At 51.3% G+C, this 21,868-nt stretch overlaps 1 protein-coding gene across 1 annotated transcript in view; it reads right to left on the reverse strand.

Moving 5' to 3' along the window:
• Positions 1 to 1,131: 1,131 nt before the first annotated feature.
• The window catches only part of med25 (mediator complex subunit 25), a 43,541-nt gene continuing 22,804 nt past the window's right edge, over positions 1,132 to 21,868 (reverse strand). The window contains exons 12-21 of the mRNA XM_072443798.1: positions 17,429 to 17,514; positions 17,289 to 17,346; positions 17,068 to 17,175; positions 15,731 to 15,907; positions 10,076 to 10,195; positions 9,390 to 9,461; positions 7,534 to 7,695; positions 4,254 to 4,374; positions 2,416 to 2,518; positions 1,132 to 2,359 (exon numbers count right to left, since the gene is read on the reverse strand). Of these exons, the coding sequence (XP_072299899.1) occupies positions 2,418 to 2,518; positions 4,254 to 4,374; positions 7,534 to 7,695; positions 9,390 to 9,461; positions 10,076 to 10,195; positions 15,731 to 15,907; positions 17,068 to 17,175; positions 17,289 to 17,346; positions 17,429 to 17,514 (1,005 nt within the window). The 3' untranslated portion in view covers positions 1,132 to 2,359; positions 2,416 to 2,417. The remainder of the gene's footprint in view (positions 2,360 to 2,415; positions 2,519 to 4,253; positions 4,375 to 7,533; positions 7,696 to 9,389; positions 9,462 to 10,075; positions 10,196 to 15,730; positions 15,908 to 17,067; positions 17,176 to 17,288; positions 17,347 to 17,428; positions 17,515 to 21,868) is intronic.

Consider the following 21,868-nt stretch of genomic DNA (forward strand, 5'->3'; position numbering starts at 1 on the left):
TGTAAGCTAAATGCTGCTAGCAGTAGCCGCGAGCTAAATGCTGCTAACAGTAGCCGCGAGCTAAATGCTGCTAACAGTAGCCGTGAGCTAAATGCTGCTAACAGTAGCCGTGAGCGAAATGCTGCTAACAGTAGCCGTGAGCTAAATGCTGCTAACAGTAGCCGTGAGCGAAATGCTGCTAACAGTAGCCGTGAGCTAAATGCTGCTAACAGTAGCCGTGAGCAAAATGCTGCTAACAGTAGCCGTGAGCTAAATGCTGCTAACAGTAGCCGTGAGCGAAATGCTGCTAACAGTAGCCGTGAGCTAAATGCTGCTAACAGTAGCCGTGAGCTAAATGCTGCTAACAGTATTTATTCACGTCTAAACTGCAGAATGTCACGTTCGATCTGTTTTAGAAGTTTACGATGGAAAAGGATAAAAACCCATAAAACGCCTGAACATGAGACGAAATATGAATGAACATAAAGCTAATGTGGATCAGCCTCATTGTCGCCGTGCCAACGGGAAACGCGTCCAACTCAGACCATCTGCCACGCCTCCTCACGGCGCTCAACATGTCGGACACAGTTTGGCAGCGAAGCGGCCGTGATGCTTCATGACCCACTATCTCTATCGCCGTAACGATCCTTTAATGGTTTAATCCTGACGAGCTTTAACGTTCTGGAAAAGCATTTGTCGTTTAAGAGTCGGAGTTTCAAACGTGAATAAAAGTTTAATTTCACAAACTCTTTGAGACGTGAAATGATTTAGTCTTTTTTGTGTCTTTACGAGGCCAAAAAACTAAAGCAATTAATTTAGCCGTAAACAATGATTTCTGATGAACATTGAGATTCATCAAAAAAATGTTGAAATGTGACGATTTCTTAAGAGAATATTTAACACTAATCGTGTTATTGATAAAAATGTGAAATATTCTTTTAGTTCTTAATTTTTACATTGTTTGCGTTTGGTATTTAATAAAATACAATTTTTATAAATGTATAAATAGTACTTTTTTATTTCAAGAAACAAAACGACACGAAGATTCATCATTTTATTTCTACATCGTTAAAAAAGGTAAAGAAACAAAACAATTTAGAATCAAATCCAGCGGCAAAAAGAGACAAATGTGGAGTAAAAATGACGATATTGACGTAACATGATTAGATTTGATGGACTTTTAATTCAAGTTAATTTAGCTTGAAATGAAACAAATCGAGATCATAAATAATTCAACTCGAAATGAGAAAAGTGTAAAAAAAAAAGTTTAGGAGCGTTTAAACTCGTGAAAAACTCATCACGACGTCGTGTCATTCTTTGTTGCCAGCAGAGGGCTCCAGACCCTTGTGTTCACGTCAAACTGAGCAGCTGCAAGGTCAGGTTCTGGTCCGGTTCCGGTCAGATTCTGGTCAGGTTCTTGTTGACCGGGCCGTTCACATGTTTTAACTTTGAACAAACGTTGACAATATTCAAAGACGTTTCGCTCCAGATTTCAAATGAGATGATTGACAGGTGGATTAACCAATCACAGCCGTGTGAAGGATTTAAAAAAAGAGAAAACAAAGTGTGAGGTCAAAGTAAAAGAACACGTTGTTTCCACGCGCGAGCTGACCTTCCCTCTGCTGACCCTCTGCTGACCTTCCCTCTGCTGACCTTCCCTCTGCTGACCCTCTGCTGACCTTCCCTCTGCTGACCCTCTGCTGACCTTCCCTCTGCTGACCCTCTGCTGACCTTCCCTCTGCTGACCTTCCCTCTGCTGACCTTCCTTCTGCTGACCCTCTGCTGACCTTCCCTCTGCTGACCCTCTGCTGACCTTCCCTCTGCTGACCTTCCTTCTGCTGACCCTCTGCTGACCTTCCCTCTGCTGACCCTCTGCTGACCTTCCCTCTGCTGACCCTCTGCTGACCTTCCCTCTGCTGACCCTCTGCTGACCTTCCCTCTGCTGACCCTCTGCTGACCTTCCCTCTGCTGACCTTCGAGCTGACCTTCCCTCTGCTGACCCTCGAGCTGACCTTCCCTCTGCTGACCTTCGAGCTGACCTTCCCTCTGCTGACCCTCGAGCTGACCTTCCCTCTGCTGACCCTCGAGCTGACCTTCCCTCTGCTGACCCTCGAGCTGACCTTCCCTCTTCTGACCTTCCCTCTGCCGACCTTCCCTCTGCTGACCTTCGAGCTGACCTTCCCTCTGCTGACCCTCTGCTGACCTTCCCTCTGCTGACCTTCGAGCTGACCAGTAGATGGAGTGCTACACAAATCCAGAGGAGGGAACACCAGCTTTCAGCATACAGTTTTAGGTTCAATATGTGATGTTTCAACTTTGAGGTCCACCATCTGCAGGCTCCGCCCACAATCCCAGATCCACACACTGTCCACCTGAGAAGGTCTAAATGAGGAGGTCTAAATGAGGAGGTCTAAATGAGGAGGTCTAAATGAGGAGGTCTAAATGAGGTCCATGAGGATCTCGTCCTCCATCACACTGGAGACCTGAGGCATCCCGGGCTGAGGCACGGCTCCTCTCTGACCTGACATCATCATCTGACCTGAGAACAGAGAGAGAGGAGGTCTGTGAGGAGGTCTGAGGTCTGTGAGGAGGTCTGTGAGGAGGTCTGAGGTCTGTGAGGAGGTCTGTGAGGAGGTCTGAGGTCTGTGAGGGGGTCTGAGGTCTGCGAGGAGGTCTGTGAGGAGGTCTGAGGTCTGTGAGGAGGTCTGATGTGTGAGGTCTGAGGAGGTCTGTGAGGAGGTCTGAGGTCTGTGAGGAGGTCTGTGAGGAGGTCTGAGGTCTGTGAGGAGGTCTGTGAGGAGGTCTGAGGTCTGTGAGGGGGTCTGAGGTCTGCGAGGAGGTCTGTGAGGAGGTCTGAGGTCTGTGAGGAGGTCTGATGTGTGAGGTCTGAGGAGGTCTGTGAGGAGGTCTGTGAGGAGGTCTGTGAGGAGGTCTGTGAGGAGGGCTGAGGTCAGTGGTCTGTGAGGAGGTCTGAGAGGAGGTCTGTGAGGAGGTCTGAGGTCTGTGGTCTGTGAGGAGGTCTGAGAGGAGGTCTGTGAGGAGGTCTGTGAGGAGGTCTGAGGTCAGTGGTGTGTGAGGAGGTCTGAGAGGAGGTCTGTGAGGAGGTCTGAGGTCAGTGGTGTGTGAGGATGTCTGAGGTATGTGAGGAGGTCTGTGAGGAGGTCTGTGAGGTCTGTGAGGAGGTCTGTGAGGAGGTCTGTGAGGAGGTCTGAGGTCAGTGGTGTGTGAGGATGTCTGAGGTATGTGAGGAGGTCTGAGAGGAGGTCTGTGAGGAGGTCTGAGGTCTGTGAGGAGGTCTGTGAGGAGGTCTGAGGTCTGTGAGGGGGTCTGAGAGGTCTGAGGTCTGCGAGGAGGTCTGATGTGTGAGGTCTGAGGAGGTCTGAAGAGATCTGTGAGGAGGTCTGTTAGGAGGTCTGTGTGGAGGTCTGAGGTCTGTGGTCTGTGAGGAGGTCTGAGAGGAGGTCTGTGAGGAGGTCTGAGGTCAGTGGTGTGTGAGGAGGTCTGAGAGGAGGTCTGTGAGGAGGTCTGAGGTCAGTGGTGTGTGAGGATGTCTGAGGTATGTGAGGAGGTCTGTGAGGAGGTCTGTGAGGTCTGTGAGGAGGTCTGTGAGGAGGTCTGTGAGGAGGTCTGTGAGGAGGGCTGAGGTCAGTGGTCTGTGAGGAGGTCTGAGAGGAGGTCTGTGAGGAGGTCTGAGGTCAGTGGTGTGTGAGGAGGTCTGAGAGGAGGTCTGTGAGGAGGTCTGAGGTCTGTGAGGAGGTCTGTGAGGAGGTCTGAGGTCTGTGGTCTGTGAGGAGGTCTGAGAGGAGGTCTGTGAGGAGGTCTGAGGTCAGTGGTGTGTGAGGAGGTCTGAGAGGAGGTCTGTGAGGAGGTCTGAGGTCAGTGGTGTGTGAGGATGTCTGAGGTATGTGAGGAGGTCTGTGAGGAGGTCTGTGAGGAGGTCTGTGAGGAGGTCTGTGAGGAGGTCTGAGGTCAGTGGTGTGTGAGGATGTCTGAGGTATGTGAGGAGGTCTGAGAGGAGGTCTGTGAGGAGGTCTGAGGTCTGTGGTCTGTGAGGAGGTCTGAGAGGAGGTCTGTGAGGAGGTCTGAGGTCAGTGGTGTGTGAGGATGTCTGAGGTATGTGAGGAGGTCTGTGAGGAGGTCTGTGAGGTCTGTGAGGAGGTCTGTGAGGAGGTCTGTGAGGAGGTCTGTGAGGAGGTCTGTGAGGAGGTCTGTGAGGAGGTGCCCGTGTGGCGCGGAGTGGAGCTGCAGCTTCCTCTGTGTTAGTGTGGACTGACCTCCTAAAGGCTGCCTCCACTGGCCCTGCATCTGAGCACCTCCTCCTGGTGTGGGGTGGACCAGCTGCTGCCCCATGCCCTGGTGGGACATCATCCCAGACATGTGGGACATGCCGCCCTGCTGCAGGAGACAGAGACATGAGGGAGGCGCAGGGACATAAAGGAGACGCAGAGACATAAGGGAGACGCAGAGACATAAGGGAGACGCAGAGACATAAGGGAGACGCAGAGACATAAAGGAGACGCAGAGACATAAGGGAGACGCAGAGACATAAGGGAGACGCAGAGACATAAAGGAGGCGCAGAGACATAAGGGAGGCGCAGAGACATAAGGGAGACGCAGAGACATAAGGGAGACGCAGAGACAAAAAGGAGGCGCAGAGACATAAAGGAGGCGCAGAGACATAAGGGAGACGCAGAGACATAAGGGAGACGCAGAGACATAAGGGAGACGCAGAGACATAAAGGAGACGCAGAGACATAAAGGAGGCGCAGAGACATAAGGGAGACGCAGAGACATAAGGGAGACGCAGAGACATAAAGGAGGCGCAGGGACATAAAGGAGACGCAGAGACATAAGGGAGACGCAGAGACATAAGGGAGACGCAGAGACATAAGGGAGACGCAGAGACATAAAGGAGGCGCAGAGACATAAAGGAGGCGCAGAGACATAAAGGAGACGCAGAGACATAAGGGAGACGCAGAGACATAAAGGAGGCGCAGGGACATAAAGGAGACGCAGAGACATAAGGGAGACGCAGAGACATAAGGGAGGCGCAGAGACACAAGGGAGACGCAGAGACACAAGGGAGACGCAGAGACACAAGGGAGACGCAGAGACATAAGGGAGACGCAGAGACATAAAGGAGGCGCAGAGACATAAAGGAGACGCAGAGACATAAGGGAGACGCAGAGACATAAGGGAGACGCAGAGACATAAAGGAGGCGCAGAGACATAAGGGAGGCGCAGAGACATAAGGGAGACGCAGAGACATAAGGGAGACGCAGAGACAAAAAGGAGGCGCAGAGACATAAAGGAGGCGCAGAGACATAAGGGAGACGCAGAGACATAAGGGAGACGCAGAGACATAAAGGAGGCGCAGGGACATAAAGGAGACGCAGAGACATAAGGGAGACGCAGAGACATAAGGGAGACGCAGAGACATAAGGGAGGCGCAGAGACACAAGGGAGACGCAGAGACACAAGGGAGACGCAGAGACACAAGGGAGACGCAGAGACATAAGGGAGACGCAGAGACATAAAGGAGGCGCAGAGACATAAAGGAGACGCAGAGACATAAAGGAGACGCAGAGACATAAGGGAGGCGCAGAGACATAAGGGAGACGCAGAGACAAAGGAGGCGCAGGGACATAAAGGAGGCGCAGAGACATAAGGGAGACGCAGAGACATAAAGGAGGCGCAGAGACATAAGGGAGACGCAGAGACATAAAGGAGGCGCAGAGACATAAGGGAGGCGCAGAGACATAAGGGAGGCGCAGAGACATAAGGGAGGCGCAGAGACACAAGGGAGACGCAGAGACATAAGGGAGGCGCAGAGACATAAAGGAGACGCAGAGACATAAAGGAGACGCAGAGACATAAGGGAGACGCAGAGACATAAGGGAGGCGCAGAGACATAAGGGAGACGCAGAGACACAAGGGAGACGCAGAGACACAAGGGAGACGCAGAGACATAAGGGAGACGCAGAGACATAAAGGAGGCGCAGAGACATAAAGGAGACGCAGAGACATAAAGGAGACGCAGAGACATAAGGGAGGCGCAGAGACATAAGGGAGACGCAGAGACAAAGGAGGCGCAGGGACATAAAGGAGGCGCAGAGACATAAGGGAGACGCAGAGACATAAAGGAGGCGCAGAGACATAAGGGAGACGCAGAGACATAAAGGAGGCGCAGAGACATAAGGGAGGCGCAGAGACATAAGGGAGGCGCAGAGACATAAGGGAGGCGCAGAGACACAAGGGAGACGCAGAGACATAAGGGAGGCGCAGAGACATAAAGGAGACGCAGAGACATAAAGGAGACGCAGAGACATAAGGGAGACGCAGAGACATAAGGGAGGCGCAGAGACATAAGGGAGACGCAGAGACACAAGGGAGACGCAGAGACACAAGGGAGACGCAGAGACATAAGGGAGACGCAGAGACATAAAGGAGGCGCAGAGACATAAAGGAGACGCAGAGACATAAAGGAGACGCAGAGACATAAGGGAGGCGCAGAGACATAAGGGAGACGCAGAGACATAAGGGAGACGCAGAGACATAAGGGAGACGCAGAGACATAAGGGAGACGCAGAGACATAAGGGAGACGCAGAGACACAAGGGAGACGCAGAGACATAAGGGAGACGCAGACACAAGGGAGACGCAGAGACACAAGGGAGACGCAGAGACACAAGGGAGACGCAGAGACATAAAGGAGGCGCAGAGACATAAAGGAGACGCAGAGACATAAAGGAGACGCAGAGACATAAGGGAGGCGCAGAGACATAAGGGAGGCGCAGAGACATAAGGGAGACGCAGAGACAAAGGAGGCGCAGGGACATAAGGGAGACGCAGAGACATAAGGGAGACGCAGAGACATAAGGGAGACGCAGAGACATAAGGGAGGCGCAGAGACATAAGGGAGGCGCAGAGACATAAGGGAGACGCAGAGACATAAGGGAGACGCAGAGACATAAAGGAGGCGCAGAGACATAAGGGAGACGCAGAGACATAAGGGAGACGCAGAGACATAAAGGAGGCGCAGAGACATAAGGGAGGCGCAGAGACACAAGGGAGACGCAGAGACATAAGGGAGGCGCAGAGACATAAAGGAGACGCAGAGACATAAGGGAGACGCAGAGACATAAGGGAGACGCAGAGACATAAAGGAGGCGCAGAGACATAAGGGAGGCGCAGAGACATAAGGGAGACGCAGAGACACAAGGGAGGCGCAGAGACATAAAGGAGGCGCAGAGACATAAGGGAGACGCAGAGACACAAGGGAGAGCTCAGTGACACGGACAACACGGGACCTTCTGGAGCTATGAACACGTGAACATGGAACAGACTAAAAACATGTATCAAGGGTTTGACACATATGACAGTTTGTACTTTTAACCTCTCGGACCGGTTCTTGGACCGGTTCTTGGACCGGTTCTTGGACCGGTTCTTGGACCGGTTCTTGGACCGGTTCTTGGACCGGTTCTTGGACCGGTTCTTGGACCGGTTCTTAGACTGGTTCTCACTGGTTCTCACTGGTTCTTAGACCGGTTCTTACCGGCTGCTGTTGGCTGAGCAGGAGGCTGCGCAGCTGTGGATTGGCCCCTGGGTTTGACAGGCGCAGAATCTGGCCCTGCGATTGGGCCTGACCTCCTTGAGTGGGCGGGGCTCCACTAACTGGAGGCTGCTGATTGGTCGGTCCTGTCGCTCGCATTGCCATCTGAAGAAACACCACAAAAGAGTGAATGAACTGGAACAGGGCCAAAGCTAATGTTGCTAACATGTTATAAGTACTTAAGATTACATGCGTGTTGTTCAGGACATACACCAGAGGAAAACATGCTAAGACTCTCAGACCACATGTGCAAACGTAAGGAAAAGAAAACCAATCATCCATTTTAGGGTCAATTTCAAATCTTGGGACAGATTCCCTTCATTAGGCCTTTAGTTCTGTAAGAACTACGTTCCCCAATGAGCATGTCATGTAAAAAGAGCCAATGTCAGTGACCAGGGACCCACACCATGAGGAAGGAAAGCATGAGCGCTTACCCAAAATGTATAGTTTATGATATTTGAAAAATGGGAAACATTGTTTTCTTTCTTTCTTCTTCTCGGGACCAACCCCCCAACTTTTCACAGAGTGAACATTAACAAAAAGGCAAAAAAAAATGTGCACACCTCTAAAAATCGTGCCTCTCTACATTCTCTCCTTTTTCTAAAATTAAAAAAATTGCTGCGTCAGCGCCTCCAAATGTACCAAAAAATGCATTGAGGGATCGGATATGGCCCAAAAACATTTGATCGCAGAATCATGAAATTTGGTGCAGATAGATGGTGACAAGAGAAGTAAAACATATTATTACGGCAACGCCGTCCGCCCAACCAAATGTCGGCCATATTGGATGAAAATTTGCTAAGACTCAGGAGTTTTTTTCCAAATTACATACTTTTATGAACTCCTCTCAGGGCGTTGGCTCTAAAAAGGTGAAATCAGGTGAAAATGGTGTTGAGGAGTTGGACATCAAAAGTTATCCAAATTACTTTGACCCTGTCACGGTCTCTGAGCGGTGAAGCTGCAAACTAGCAAAAATGTCTGAAATTTCCCAAATTTAAATTTTGCTGCCATTTGCGCAGATAAAGTCTGAATTGCGTCAAATTTAAATCAGTTGGTAAACCCTTTGTCCTAAACCTACTTGAAGTGAAACAAACTAATTTGGCGCGACAGCGCCCCCTACAGAGAGAAATAAAAGTGTATATGGAGAGTAAAATTAGTTTTTCGAAACTTTAAGAAACTTGGCACAAAATTCCATTTTGGCATCCCGATCAAAAAAGTCAATGAGACCAATGTCATATTTGTTACGACGTTGCCGTAGCAATGACAGAAACCTCCCATGTTATTCAAATGGGAAAATCGCCAAATCTGTGAAATGTGAACATACTTCATACTTTTACAAACTCCTCCTCGGGCATTTGCCTGATTAACCTGAAATTTGGTGACTCATCTTCAGGAGTGGGACATCCAAAGTTATCAAACATTTTTATTCCAAGTTTCTCGGACTTTGTGCGGTGTAGCCTCAAACTTTTCCCTTTATTTGTAAAGCAAAGGGGAGAAGACGCGACAGCATCACAGTTTCAGCAGTAGGTGTAATAAGGTAAATTGGGCGTGTTAGCCACGCCCCCTCCGCTTGCGTTGTCAGGTGGCGTGGTGAGGGCCAATCATCGCCGCTATATTTTTTACTAATTTTCCAACTTTCTTTCACAAACTGCCACCTGACCCGCGGACACTGTCCCACAGACACTGTCCCACAGACACTGTCCCACAGACACTGTCCCACAGACACTGTCCCACAGACACTGTCCCACAGACACTGTCAGAGTGATAACTGCACTTTAGATCTTTGTGTTGAACCTCACCATGTTGTTCTGCCTCTGCTGCTCCTCCATCAGAGCCACCTGACTCACACTGGGCATCCCCACCACCACAGACTGGACAGGACAAGGAGGGACAGGGAGAGGACAGGGAGAGGACAGGGAGAGGACAGGGAGAGAGAGGGTCCACATGCACATACACCAGGCAGAGGGGCAGAAGAGGTGAGAGAAGTGTTAAAATATGAAAATAGAAAAGTGCAGCTCCAGTTGAACGTCACGTTTAACGCTCCAGAAACAAAGATTTTCACTGTTTGAAAATGTAGAACTTCATCGGTGTCTTTCAGTCTCACGTCCACGACTCACTGCTCATGCTCATTTTGAAGCACAGTAAATATTAAAATAACGCCACAAATCAAAGTAATTTACCTGTGAAACAATCAGGTTAACTGTACTTCTACTTTCACTTTGTTTCATTTATATTTGATATAAACGTTAGCAGTGTCTTTTAGACACAAACATCTCTGAAGTCTTTACCGTGTTGTGTGATCTTGAAGTATTTATTACTTAGAAGTGGAAGTACAAATACATGAACATGTTTGTCTTTGTGATGAAGTACAAACCTGATCAAACTGAAAGATAAAGCACGTGTTATGCCACTCTAGAGTTTCATAGCGTCCTCTGTCTGTGGTTATCATGAACAGCAGCAGTCAGGCTCAGAGGTCAAAGGTCACCTGTTGCTGGACGTTGCCGTGAGAGACGGGGATCCCGGGTCCTGGAGCTCGGGTCATGAAGCCCTGGTTCTGTGGGACCTGTCCCGGCTGCATGGGACCTCCAGCCACGCCCATCTGCTGCTGAGACACGAGCACAGAGTCTGAGGAACATGCGCTGAGATCAGACACGAGCACAGAGTCTGAGATCAGACACTAGCACAGAGTCTGAGGAACGTGCGCTGAGATCAGACACGAGCACAGAGTCTGAGGAGCGTGCGCTGAAATCAGACACTAGCACAGAGTCTGAGATCAGACACGAGCACAGAGTCTGAGATCAGACACGAGCACAGAGTCTGAGATCAGACACGAGCACAGAGTCTGAGATCAGACACGAGCACAGAGTCTGAGATCAGACACGAGCACAGAGTCTGAGGAGCGTGCGCTGAGATCAGACACTAGCACAGAGTCTGAGATCAGACACTAGCACAGAGTCTGAGGAACGTGCGCTGAGATCAGACACGAGCACAGAGTCTGAGATCAGACACGAGCACAGAGTCTGAGGAGCGTGCGCTGAGATCAGACACGAGCACAGAGTCTGAGATCAGACACGAGCACAGAGTCTGAGGAGCGTGCGCTGAGATCAGACACGAGCACAGAGTCTGAGATCAGACACTAGCACAGAGTCTGAGATCAGACACTAGCACAGAGTCTGAGATCAGACACTAGCACAGAGTCTGAGATCAGACACTAGCACAGAGTCTGAGGAACGTGCGCTGAGATCAGACACTAGCACAGAGTCTGAGATCAGACACGAGCAGAGTCTGAGGAACGTGTGCTGAGATCAGACACAAGCACAGAGTCTGAGATCAGACACAAGCAGAGTCTGAGGAACGTGTGCTGAGATCAGACACGAGCAGAGTCTGAGGAACGTGCGCTGAGATCAGACACTAGCACAGAGTCTGAGGAACGTGCGCTGAGATCAGACACGAGCACAGAGTCTGAGATCAGACACGAGCACAAAGTCTGAGGAGCGTGCGCTGAGATCAGACACGAGCACAGAGTCTGAGATCAGACACAAGTACAGAGTCTGAGGAGCGTGCGCTGAGATCAGACACGAGCACAGAGTCTGAGGAACGTGCGCTGAGATCAGACACGAGCACAGAGTCTGAGGAACGTGCGCTGAGATCAGACACGAGCACAGAGTCTGAGATCAGACACGAGCACAGAGTCTGAGATCAGACACTAGCACAGAGTCTGAGGAACGTACGCTGAGATCAGACACTAGCACAGAGTCTGAGATCAGACACTAGCACAGAGTCTGAGATCAGACACTAGCACAGAGTCTGAGGAACGTGCGCTGAGATCAGACACGAGCACAGAGTCTGAGGAACGTGCGCTGAGATCAGACACTAGCACAGAGTCTGAGATCAGACACGAGCAGAGTCTGAGGAACGTGTGCTGAGATCAGACACAAGCACAGAGTCTGAGATCAGACACGAGCAGAGTCTGAGGAACGTGTGCTGAGATCAGACACGAGCACAGAGTCTGAGGAACGTGCGCTGAGATCAGACACTAGCACAGAGTCTGAGGAACGTGCGCTGAGATCAGACACGAGCACAGAGTCTGAGATCAGACACGAGCACAGAGTCTGAGGAACGTGCGCTGAGATCAGACACGAGCACAGAGTCTGAGATCAGACACGAGCACAGAGTCTGAGGAGCGTGCGCTGAGATCAGACACGAGCACAGAGTCTGAGGAACGTGCGCTGAGATCAGACACGAGCACAGAGTCTGAGATCAGACACGAGCACAGAGTCTGAGGAGCGTGCGCTGAGATCAGACACGAGCACAGAGTCTGAGATCAGACACTAGCACAGAGTCTGAGGAACGTACGCTGAGATCAGACACTAGCACAGAGTCTGAGATCAGACACTAGCACAGAGTCTGAGATCAGACACTAGCACAGAGTCTGAGATCAGACACTAGCACAGAGTCTGAGGAACGTGCGCTGAGATCAGACACGAGCACAGAGTCTGAGATCAGACACGAGCACAGAGTCTGAGGAGCGTGCGCTGAGATCAGACACTAGCACAGAGTCTGAGATCAGACACGAGCACAGAGTCTGAGATCAGACACTAGCACAGAGTCTGAGATCAGACACGAGCACAGAGTCTGAGATCAGACACGAGCACAGAGTCTGAGGAGCCGTGCAGGATTGAATATGCAGCGATACACGAGAGAGAGAGAGAGAGGATCATGAATGTGGTAAATGTGTTTCTCTCAGACGCATAAGGCTGCTGCAAACACGCAGCAGGACAATCATCCATCCAGTGTAAATCAAGTGTGTATTGTTGTGGCAGCAGTGGTAGAATAATTCCCTCGGTTTGAGTAAAAGTGTTTTGGACCAACACTGGAAAAGAATCTTCCTTTAGTTACAACAGTGAAAATGCTAGAAAGGGCCTAAAACACGAGAACGGTCCACAAAAAACACAGAAGACACTCACACCGGGTTTACAATCAGCTGTCCACCTTCATTTGAACACAGAGGACTCGTTTGAAGACCTCTCGTTTCGACTGTAGCTGCGTTTACGGCCGTTTTGTGCGGCGCAGCCTCCGAGAACAACGCCATCACGTCTGAAGATATCAAACGTGTGTTGTGCACGATCGCGCCGCGTAGTCGCTTTCCGCTCGCGCCCGGGAGCTCTTTTCTGCCACAAATATGCAGCATGGACACTTCTCTCTCTCAAGCGACGGACGGGCTTCAAACTGTGGACAAATGTGCTGAGCGAGTGAGCGCTTTACCGTCACATGATCAAAGGAACCCAAACCGTACGTCTTTTATGTAGCGGCGATGACGGCGGGCGCTACAGTGAGGCGTAAGCACTTTACAGAGCTTTACACGCACTATTCCAGCTTATTAAAGTACTTTTACACACTTTAGCGCTGGCCTTTCACAACACGCGTCATCTTCATCCATGAAAGAGCTGCTGGTGGACATGTCCGGCTGCTGACCAGTCACTCCACTAAACGCTCTGTGCCATGACCCACACTGCACTCCAAACTGTGTGTTAGATGCAGATTCACTTCTGTTTTCGTCTCCATGACAACGCTTATCGAGTGAAACACAGAGGTTTATCTAAAGCTGAGCGTGTTTTTAACAGTGTGAACTGGGAGGAGCTGGTGTCAGACCAGAGCCGTGCTATTGGCTCAGACAAACTGAACTACTATCGACTTAAAAACAAAGAATATCTATTTATTTTGGTCGATTTTCTTGATAATGGTTTAGAAGATGAAGCTAAAATGTGTCTGTAAATGTCCCTGCGTATCGCACTGAACCTGATCAAAGCACGAGAAATATGACTTTATACACTTTATATAGAGCTGTAAAAACACAGAGGTCTGCTGTGGGCTGTATAAACACAGAGGTCTGCTGTGGGCTGTATAAACACAGAGGTCTGCTGTATAAACACAGAGGTCTGCTGTGGGCTGTATAAACACAGAGGTCTGCTGTGGGCTGTATAAACACAGATGTCTGCTGTGGGCTGTATAAACACAGAGGTCTGCTGTGGGCTGTATAAACACAGAGGTCTGCTGTGGGCTGTATAAACACAGAGGTCTGCTGTGGGCTGTATAAACACAGAGGTCTGCTGTGGGCTGTATAAACACAGAGGTCTGCTGTGGACTCAGATTGGTTTGATTGCTGCATTATTTAGCCACAATTACCGCGATAACTTCAGATTTAAATTCCAGGCATAAAACAGCAGCTTCAGATTTACCGTAATGCCTGGACGCACGGGGCACTTACAATTCCATTAGAGAGAGATAATGAGCTAACTGTAGCTAAAGCTAGCCTCATTAGCCGCCGCTGGATATCCACCGCCTAAATCAAATGTCAATAACAATGGCGTTTAATGCTGCAGACGATGTAGCTCTGTTCCCCAGCGCCGCAGAGTCATTATCACCTGGGAGCCGCGCTAGGGGCCAAAAGGAAGAGTCTGCGGGCGTTAGGGGCCATAAGGAAGAGTCTGCGGGCGTTAGGGGCCATAAGGAAGAGTCTGCGGGCGTTAGGGGCCATAAGGAAGAGTCTGCGGGCGTTAGGGGCCATAAGGAAGAGTCTGCGGGCGTTAGGGGCCATAAGGAAGAGTCTGCGGGCGTTAGGGGCCATAAGGAAGAGTCTGCGGGCGTTAGGGGCCATAAGGAAGAGTCTGCGGGCGTTAGGGGCCATAAGGAAGAGTCTGCGGGCGTTAGGGGCCATAAGGAAGAGTCTGCGGGCGTTAGGGGCCATAAGGAAGAGTCTGCGGGCGTTAGGGGCCATAAGGAAGAGTCTGCGGGCGTTAGGGGCCATAAGGAAGAGTCTGCGGGCGTTAGGGGCCATAAGGAAGAGTCTGCGGGCGTTAGGGGCCATAAGGAAGAGTCTGCGGGCGTTAGGGGCCATAAGGAAGAGTCTGCGGGCGTTAGGGGCCATAAGGTTCTCTGCGGGCGTTAGGGGCCATAAGGTTCTCTGCGGGCGTTAGGGGCCATAAGGTTCTCTGCGGGCGTTAGGGGCCATAAGGTTCTCTGCGGGCGTTAGGGGCCATAAGGTTCTCTGCGGGCGTTAGGGGCCATAAGGTTCTCTGCGGGCGTTAGGGGCCACAAGGTTCTCTGCGGGCGTTAGGGGCCACAAGGTTCTCTGCGGGCGTTAGGGGCCACAAGGTTCTCTGCGGGCGTTAGGGGCCACAAGGTTCTCTGCGGGCGTTAGGGGCCATAAGAAAAAGTCTCTGCAGGCATCAGGGGCCATCTGAGGTCATTGAGAGTGTGTCATGTGTATAATGTTGAATATGTGTAGAATATGAACACAGAAAGTGCACTCTAACGCCATCTAGGGGCCGTCTCAATGCAGATGTATGACATGTTCTCTGGACATGTGATGAAGGTGCTGGACATGTGTTGTCTGGACATGTGATGAAGGTGCTGGACATGTGTTCTCTGGACATGTGTTCTCTGGACATGTGTTCTCTGGACATGTGTTCTCTGGACATGTGATGAAGGTGCTGGACATGTGTTGTCTGGACATGTGATGAAGGTGCTGGACATGTGTTCTCTGGACATGTGATGAAGGTGCTGGACATGTGTTCTCTGGACATGTGATGAAGGTGCTGGACATGTGTTCTCTGGACATGTGATGAAGGTGCTGGACATGTGTTCTCTGGACATGTGTTCTCTGGACATGTGATGAAGGTGCTGGACATGTGTTCTCTGGACATGTGATGAAGGTGCTGGACATGTGTTCTCTGGACATGTGTTCTCTGGACATGTGATGAAGGTGCTGGACATGTGTTGTCTGGACATGTGATGAAGGTGCTGGACATGTGTTCTCTGGACATGTGATGAAGGTGCTGGACATGTGTTCTCTGGACATGTGTTCTCTGGACATGTGATGAAGGTGCTGGACATGTGTTCTCTGGACATGTGATGAAGGTGCTGGACATGTGTTGTCTGGACATGTGATGAAGGTGCTGGACATGTGTTCTCTGGACATGTGTTCTCTGGACATGTGTTCTCTGGACATGTGATGAAGGTGCTGGACATGTGTTCTCTGGACATGTGATGAAGGTGCTGGACATGTGTTGTCTGGACATGTGATGAAGGTGCTGGACATGTGTTCTCTGGACATGTGATGAAGGTGCTGGTCACTTACGGCGCGGTGCTGCTGGACCTGCTTGTGGTTGGTGATGACTTGGCGAATGCCGTTGACGAAGCCGCTCTGGTCGTTGGGGATGAGGCCCATGAAGATCCTCTTTTTAGACGAGTAGAGCAGCATCAGGACCCGGACCTCACAGGGCGACGTGGTGTGAGGGAAGTGCACGCACCCGGCCTGAGCACAGATGTTAGCCTCATTTATACTGCTGGTTTAGTCCTGGTTTAGTCCTGGTTTAGTCCTGGTTTAGACCTGGTTTAGACCTGGTTTAGACCTGGTTTAGTCCTGGTTTAGTCCTTGTTTAGTCCTTGTTTAGTCCTTGTTTAGTCCTTGTTTAGTCCTGGATTAGTCCTGGATTAGTCCTGGATTAGTCCTGGATTAGTCCTGGTTTAGTCCTGGTTTAGTCCTGGTTTAGTCCTGGTTTAGTCCTGGTTTAGTCCTGGATTAGTCCTGGATTAGTCCTGGATTAGTCCTGGTTTAGTCCTGGTTTAGTCCTGGTTTAGTCCTGGTTTAGTCCTGGTTTAGTCCTGGATTAGTCCTGGATTAGTCCTGGTTTAGTCCTGGTTTAGTCCTGGTTTAGTCCTGGTTTAGTCCTTGTTTAGTCCTTGTTTAGTCCTGGATTAGTCCTGGATTAGTCCTGGATTAGTCCTGGATTAGTCCTGGATTAGTCCTGGTTTAGTCCTGGTTTAGTCCTGGTTTAGTCCTGGTTTATTCCTGGATTAGTCCTGGTTTAGTCCTGGTTTAGTCCTGGTTTAGTCCTGGTTTATTCCTGGTTTAGTCCTGGATTAGTCCTGGTTTAGTCCTGGTTTAGTCCTGGATTAGTCCTGGTTTAGTCCTGGTTTAGTCCTGGTTTACCCTGGTTTAGTCCTGGTTTAGACACACGCACATGACTGTGAAATGTGGTGTATGAGGACAAACACATGGGCAGGAGCTCCCTCTGGAGGTGGGAAGAGGAACTGCATGACTGGATGCAGTACTGGATGAAGTACATTTATATATTTGAGTATAACATATGAAAATCTACTCCAAGTAAAAGTTTAGAAGAACCTGTTTAAAAAAGTATTTTACATATGTTTTGAGAACATTAAATTAATGAATTTCATAAAGAATTGAGCTGATATTTGGTCATTCCAATCAGTTTCTTAAACGGTTTAATTGATTGTATCTGTCACGCCCCCTAGTGGACCTAGTGGTTATGTCATTGTGCGTGTTTAAAGGTGCTGCTTGTGATGGCTCCCAGGACCCTTTAGCTAGGGCCCGGAGGCTCCCGGGACCCTCTAGGGCCCGGTTTTGGTGGTTGGTGGTGTGTTCTTGAGTCACAGGTGTGGAGGACGTACAAAGCCGTTGGCCATGATGCGGTACAGGCCTTTGAGCGACTCCATGTCTTTGTTGGTGAAGAGAAACTGCACCATCCTGGAGTTCCTGAAGAGGGGCCCCAGCGTGGTCTGAACACAGAGAGTTACACACAGTTTGGCTTAGGGGCCCCAGCATGGTCTGAACACAGAGAGTTACACACAGTTTGGCTTTTACATCAAATAGAACTGAAGTCATGTCGTACCAGAAGAGCCTGAGGGATCAGCTGCATGATCAGCTTCTGGGGCCACTTCTCTGTGTTCCTGAGAAGACATGTTAGAGAATGACTCGTGTGTCCAGAGACAGCTGTGTGTTCTCTACTGCCCCCAGTGGTCAGACACTCACAGGTTTTCTCCCTGGTTGACGTGGACTTGACACGGCAGTGACCGGGTCAGTTTGGTGTTCTGGTCCATGGTGGAGGCTTTGGGTTTCTAGAGGAAGAAAAAAGAACAAAACGGAGGTGAAATGTTAAGGGTCATGTGTATTTTAGATGAATACAACAGAGATACAGGTCGTTTTGATCTATTTTGGTTAGTATCGTTTTTTAGCAGCATAAAAACAGTCAAGGTCTATTTAACTGGTTTCATTTCAAGGACAATTGTGTTACTTTAAATAATAAATAGTTATTCCAATGGCAGATGATTTTAGCTGGAAATAAGAATAGTTATGGAAACTAAAGAAGAGCAGGACAACAGCGACAAAGATGCTAAACTGTGCTGCGTTTACCTTCTCCGTTTTCCAATAAAACCAATCGTTTTCCCGTCTTTTTTCCAGCCTCTCGTCGTTAATGAAGCATCAATGTGAAATCAACCAGCTCCTGATTAAAGCGACGCTCGAGGGATGAGAAGACCCTCCATCAGTCATGAGGACGAGGTCTGTGCGTATGCGGGAAACGGGCCGCGATCACCTACAAACGTTTGTGCGTATGCGGGAAACGGGCCGCGATCACCTACAAACGTTTGTGCGTATGCGGGAAACGGGCCGCGATCACCTACAAACGTCTGTGCGTCCGGGGGAAACGGGCCGCGATCACCTACAAACGTCTGTGCGTCCGGGGGAAACGGGCCGCGATCACCTACAAAAGTCTGTGCGTCCGGGGGAAACGGGCCGCGATCACCTACAAACGTCTGTGCGTCCGGGGGAAACGGGCCGCGATCACCTATAAATGTCTGTGCGTCCGGGGGAAACGGGCCGCGATCACTTACAAACGTCTGTGCGTCCGGGGGAAACGGGCCGCGATCACCTATAAATGTCTGTGCGTCCGGGGGAAACGGGCCGCGATCACCTATAAATGTCTGTGCGTCCGGGGGAAACGGTCCGCGATCACCTACAAACGTCTGTGCGTCCGGGGGAAACGGGCCGCGATCACCTACAAACGTCAGTGCGTCTGCGGGAAACGGGCCGCGATCACCTACAAACGTCTGTGCGTCCGGGGGAAACGGGCCGCGATCATCTACAAACGTCTGTGCGTCCGGGGGAAACGGGCCGCGATCATCTACAAACGTCTGTGCGTCCGGGGGAAACGGGCCGCGATCACCTATAAACGTCTGTGCGTCCGGGGGAAAACGGGCCGCGATCATCTACAAACGTCTGTGCGTCCGGAGGAAATGGGCCGCGATCACCTACAAACGTCTGTGCGTCCAGAGGAAACGGGCAGCGATCACCTACAAACGTCTGTGCGTCCGGGGGAAAACGGGCCGCTATCATCTACAAACGTCTGTGCGTCCGGAGGAAACGGGCCGCGATCACCTACAAACGTCTGTGCGTCTGCGGGAAACGGGCCGCGATCACCTACAAACGTCTGTGCGTCTGCGGGAAACGGGCCGCGATCACTTACAAACGTCTGTGCGTCTGCGGGAAACGGACCCTGATCACCTACAAACGTCTGTGCGTATGCGGGAAACGGGCCGCGATCACCTACAAACGTCTGTGCGTCCGGAGGAAACGGGCCGCGATCACCTACAAACGTCTGTGCGTCTGCAGGAAACGGGCCGCGATCACCTACAAACGTCTGTGCGTCCGGAGGAAACAGGCCGCGATCACCTACAAACGTCTGTGCGTCTGCGGGAAACGGACCCTGATCACCTACAAACGTCTGTGCGTCCGGAGGAAACGGGCCGCGATCACCTACAAACGTCTGTGCGTCCGGAGGAAACGGGCCGCGATCACCTACAAACGTCTGTGCGTCCGGAGGAAACGGGCCGCGATCACCTACAAACGTCTGTGCGTCCGGGGGAAAACGGGCCGCTATCAACTACAAACGTCCGTGCGTCCGGAGGAAACGGGCCGCGATCACCTACAAACGTCTGTGCGTCTGCGGGAAACGGACCCTGATCACCTACAAACGTCTGTGCGTCCGGAGGAAACGGGCCGCGATCACCTACAAACGTCTGTGCGTCTGCGGGAAACGGGCCGCGATCATCTACAAACGTCTGTGCGTCCGGGGGAAACGGGCCGCGATCGTCTACAAACGTCTGTGCGTCTGCGGGAAACGGGCCGCGATCACCTACAAATGTCTGTGCGTCCGGGGGAAACGGGCTGCGATCATCTATAAACGTCTGTGCGTCTGCGGGAAACGGGCCGCGATCACCTACAAACGTCTGTGCGTCTGCAGGAAACGGGCCGCGATCACCTACAAACGTCTGTGCGTCCGGAGGAAACAGGCCGCGATCACCTACAAACGTCTGTGCGTCCGGAGGAAACGGGCCGCGATCACCTACAAACGTCTGTGCGTCCGGAGGAAACGGGCCGCGATCACCTACAAACGTCTGTGCGTCCGGAGGAAACGGGCCGCGATCACCTACAAACGTCTGTGCGTCCGGGGGAAAACGGGCCGCTATCAACTACAAACGTCCGTGCGTCCGGAGGAAACGGGCCGCGATCACCTACAAACGTCTGTGCGTCTGCGGGAAACGGACCCTGATCACCTACAAACGTCTGTGCGTCCGGGGGAAACGGGCCGCGATCGTCTACAAACGTCTGTGCGTCTGCGGGAAACGGGCCGCGATCACCTACAAACGTTTGTGCGTCTGCGGGAAACGGGCCGCGATCACCTACAAATGTCTGTGCGTACGGGGGAAACGGGCTGCGATCATCTATAAACGTCTGTGCGTCTGCGGGAAACGGGCCGCGATCACCTACAAACGTTTGTGCGTCTGCGGGAAACGGGCCGCGATCACCTACAAATGTCTGTGCGTCCGGGGGAAACGGGCCTCGATCACCTACAAACGTCTGTGCGTCCGGAGGAAACGGGCCTCGATCACCTACAAACGTCTGTGCGTCTGCGGGAAACGGGCCTCGATCACCTACAAACGTCTGTGCGTCCGGAGGAAACGGGTCGCGATCACCTACAAACGTCTGTGCGTCTGCGGGAAACGGGCCGCGATCACCTACAAACGTCTGTGCGTCCGGAGGAAACGGGTCGCGATCACCTACAAACGTCTGTGCGTCCGGAGGAAACGGGTCGCGATCACCTACAAACGTCTGTGCGTCCGGAGGAAACGGGTCGCGATCACCTACAAACGTCTGTGCGTCCGGAGGAAACGGGTCGCGATCACCTACAAACGTCTGTGCGTCCGGAGGAAACGGGTCGCGATCACCTACAAATGTCTGTGCGTCCGGGGGAAACGGGCCTCGATCACCTACAAACGTCTGTGCGTCCGGAGGAAACGGGTCGCGATCACCTACAAACGTCTGTGCGTCTGCGGGAAACGGGCCGCGATCACCTACAAACGTCTGTGCGTCCGGGGGAAATTTTGATAGTACTTTTAGTCTAAATATATTTGTATTTGTTTTTTTTTATGACTTCATCACTTTGGGCGATTTTGAACTTCCAGAAACACAAATGAGAATGAATGCGGCTGCTGCAGCTGCTGTTCATTATTGTCGTGTGTAATTTCCCTGGACGCTCAATAAAGTCCGTCACAGTCAAAGTGTAAAACAATTGCAGATTAAACTAATATTCTTTGAATTAGACCTGGAGCTGGGAAAGGTTGCAATTCTGCCAAAATGTAATGCATCACGAGCTGTTAACAAAGCAATCAGGGCGTGTGGGGGGCGCGAGCGGGCGGGACACCAGCAAGACTTATCAACAACTCATTTCTCAAATGAGTTTTTACTGCTGCAGCTGCAACGTACGACGCAGACATCGGGACAAATCACTCCAGAAGTCTAACGAGTAAATGTATCGCACTGACCGGAGTGTTTGTGAAAGTGTTTTACTCTGAGCGACGTCGTTAAGTGAGGGATCGAGGCCCAGTGTGAGCTCCAGGAGGTCTGTGTTTCTACTGAGGCCCAGTGTGAGCTCCAGGAGGTCTGTGTTTCTACTGAGGCCCAGTGTGAGCTCCAGGAGGTCTGTGTTTCTACTGAGGCCCAGTGTGAGCTCCAGGAGGTCTGTGTTTCTACTGAGGCCCAGTGTGAGCTCCAGGAGGTCTGTGTTTCTACTGAGGCCCAGTGTGAGCTCCAGGAGGTCTGTGTTTCTACTGAGGCCCAGTGTGAGCTCCAGGAGGTCTGTGTTTCTACTGAGGCCCAGTGTGAGCTCCAGGAGGTCTGTGTTTCTACTGAGGCCCAGTGTGAGCTCCAGGAGGTCTGTGTTTCTACTGAGGCCCAGTGTGAGCTCCAGGAGGTCTGTGTTTCTACTGAGGCCCAGTGTGAGCTCCAGGAGGTCTGTGTTTCTACTGAGGCCCAGTGTGAGCTCCAGGAGGTCTGTGTTTCTACTGAGGCCCAGTGTGAGCTCCAGGAGGTCTGTGTTTCTACTGAGGCCCAGTGTGAGCTCCAGGAGGTCTG

Source organism: Eucyclogobius newberryi, unplaced genomic scaffold (genome assembly GCF_026437365.1).
Source record: "Eucyclogobius newberryi isolate DKJ021-1_F unplaced genomic scaffold, fEucNew1.0.hap1 SCAF_13, whole genome shotgun sequence".
Lineage (NCBI taxonomy): Eukaryota > Metazoa > Chordata > Actinopteri > Gobiiformes > Gobiidae > Eucyclogobius > Eucyclogobius newberryi.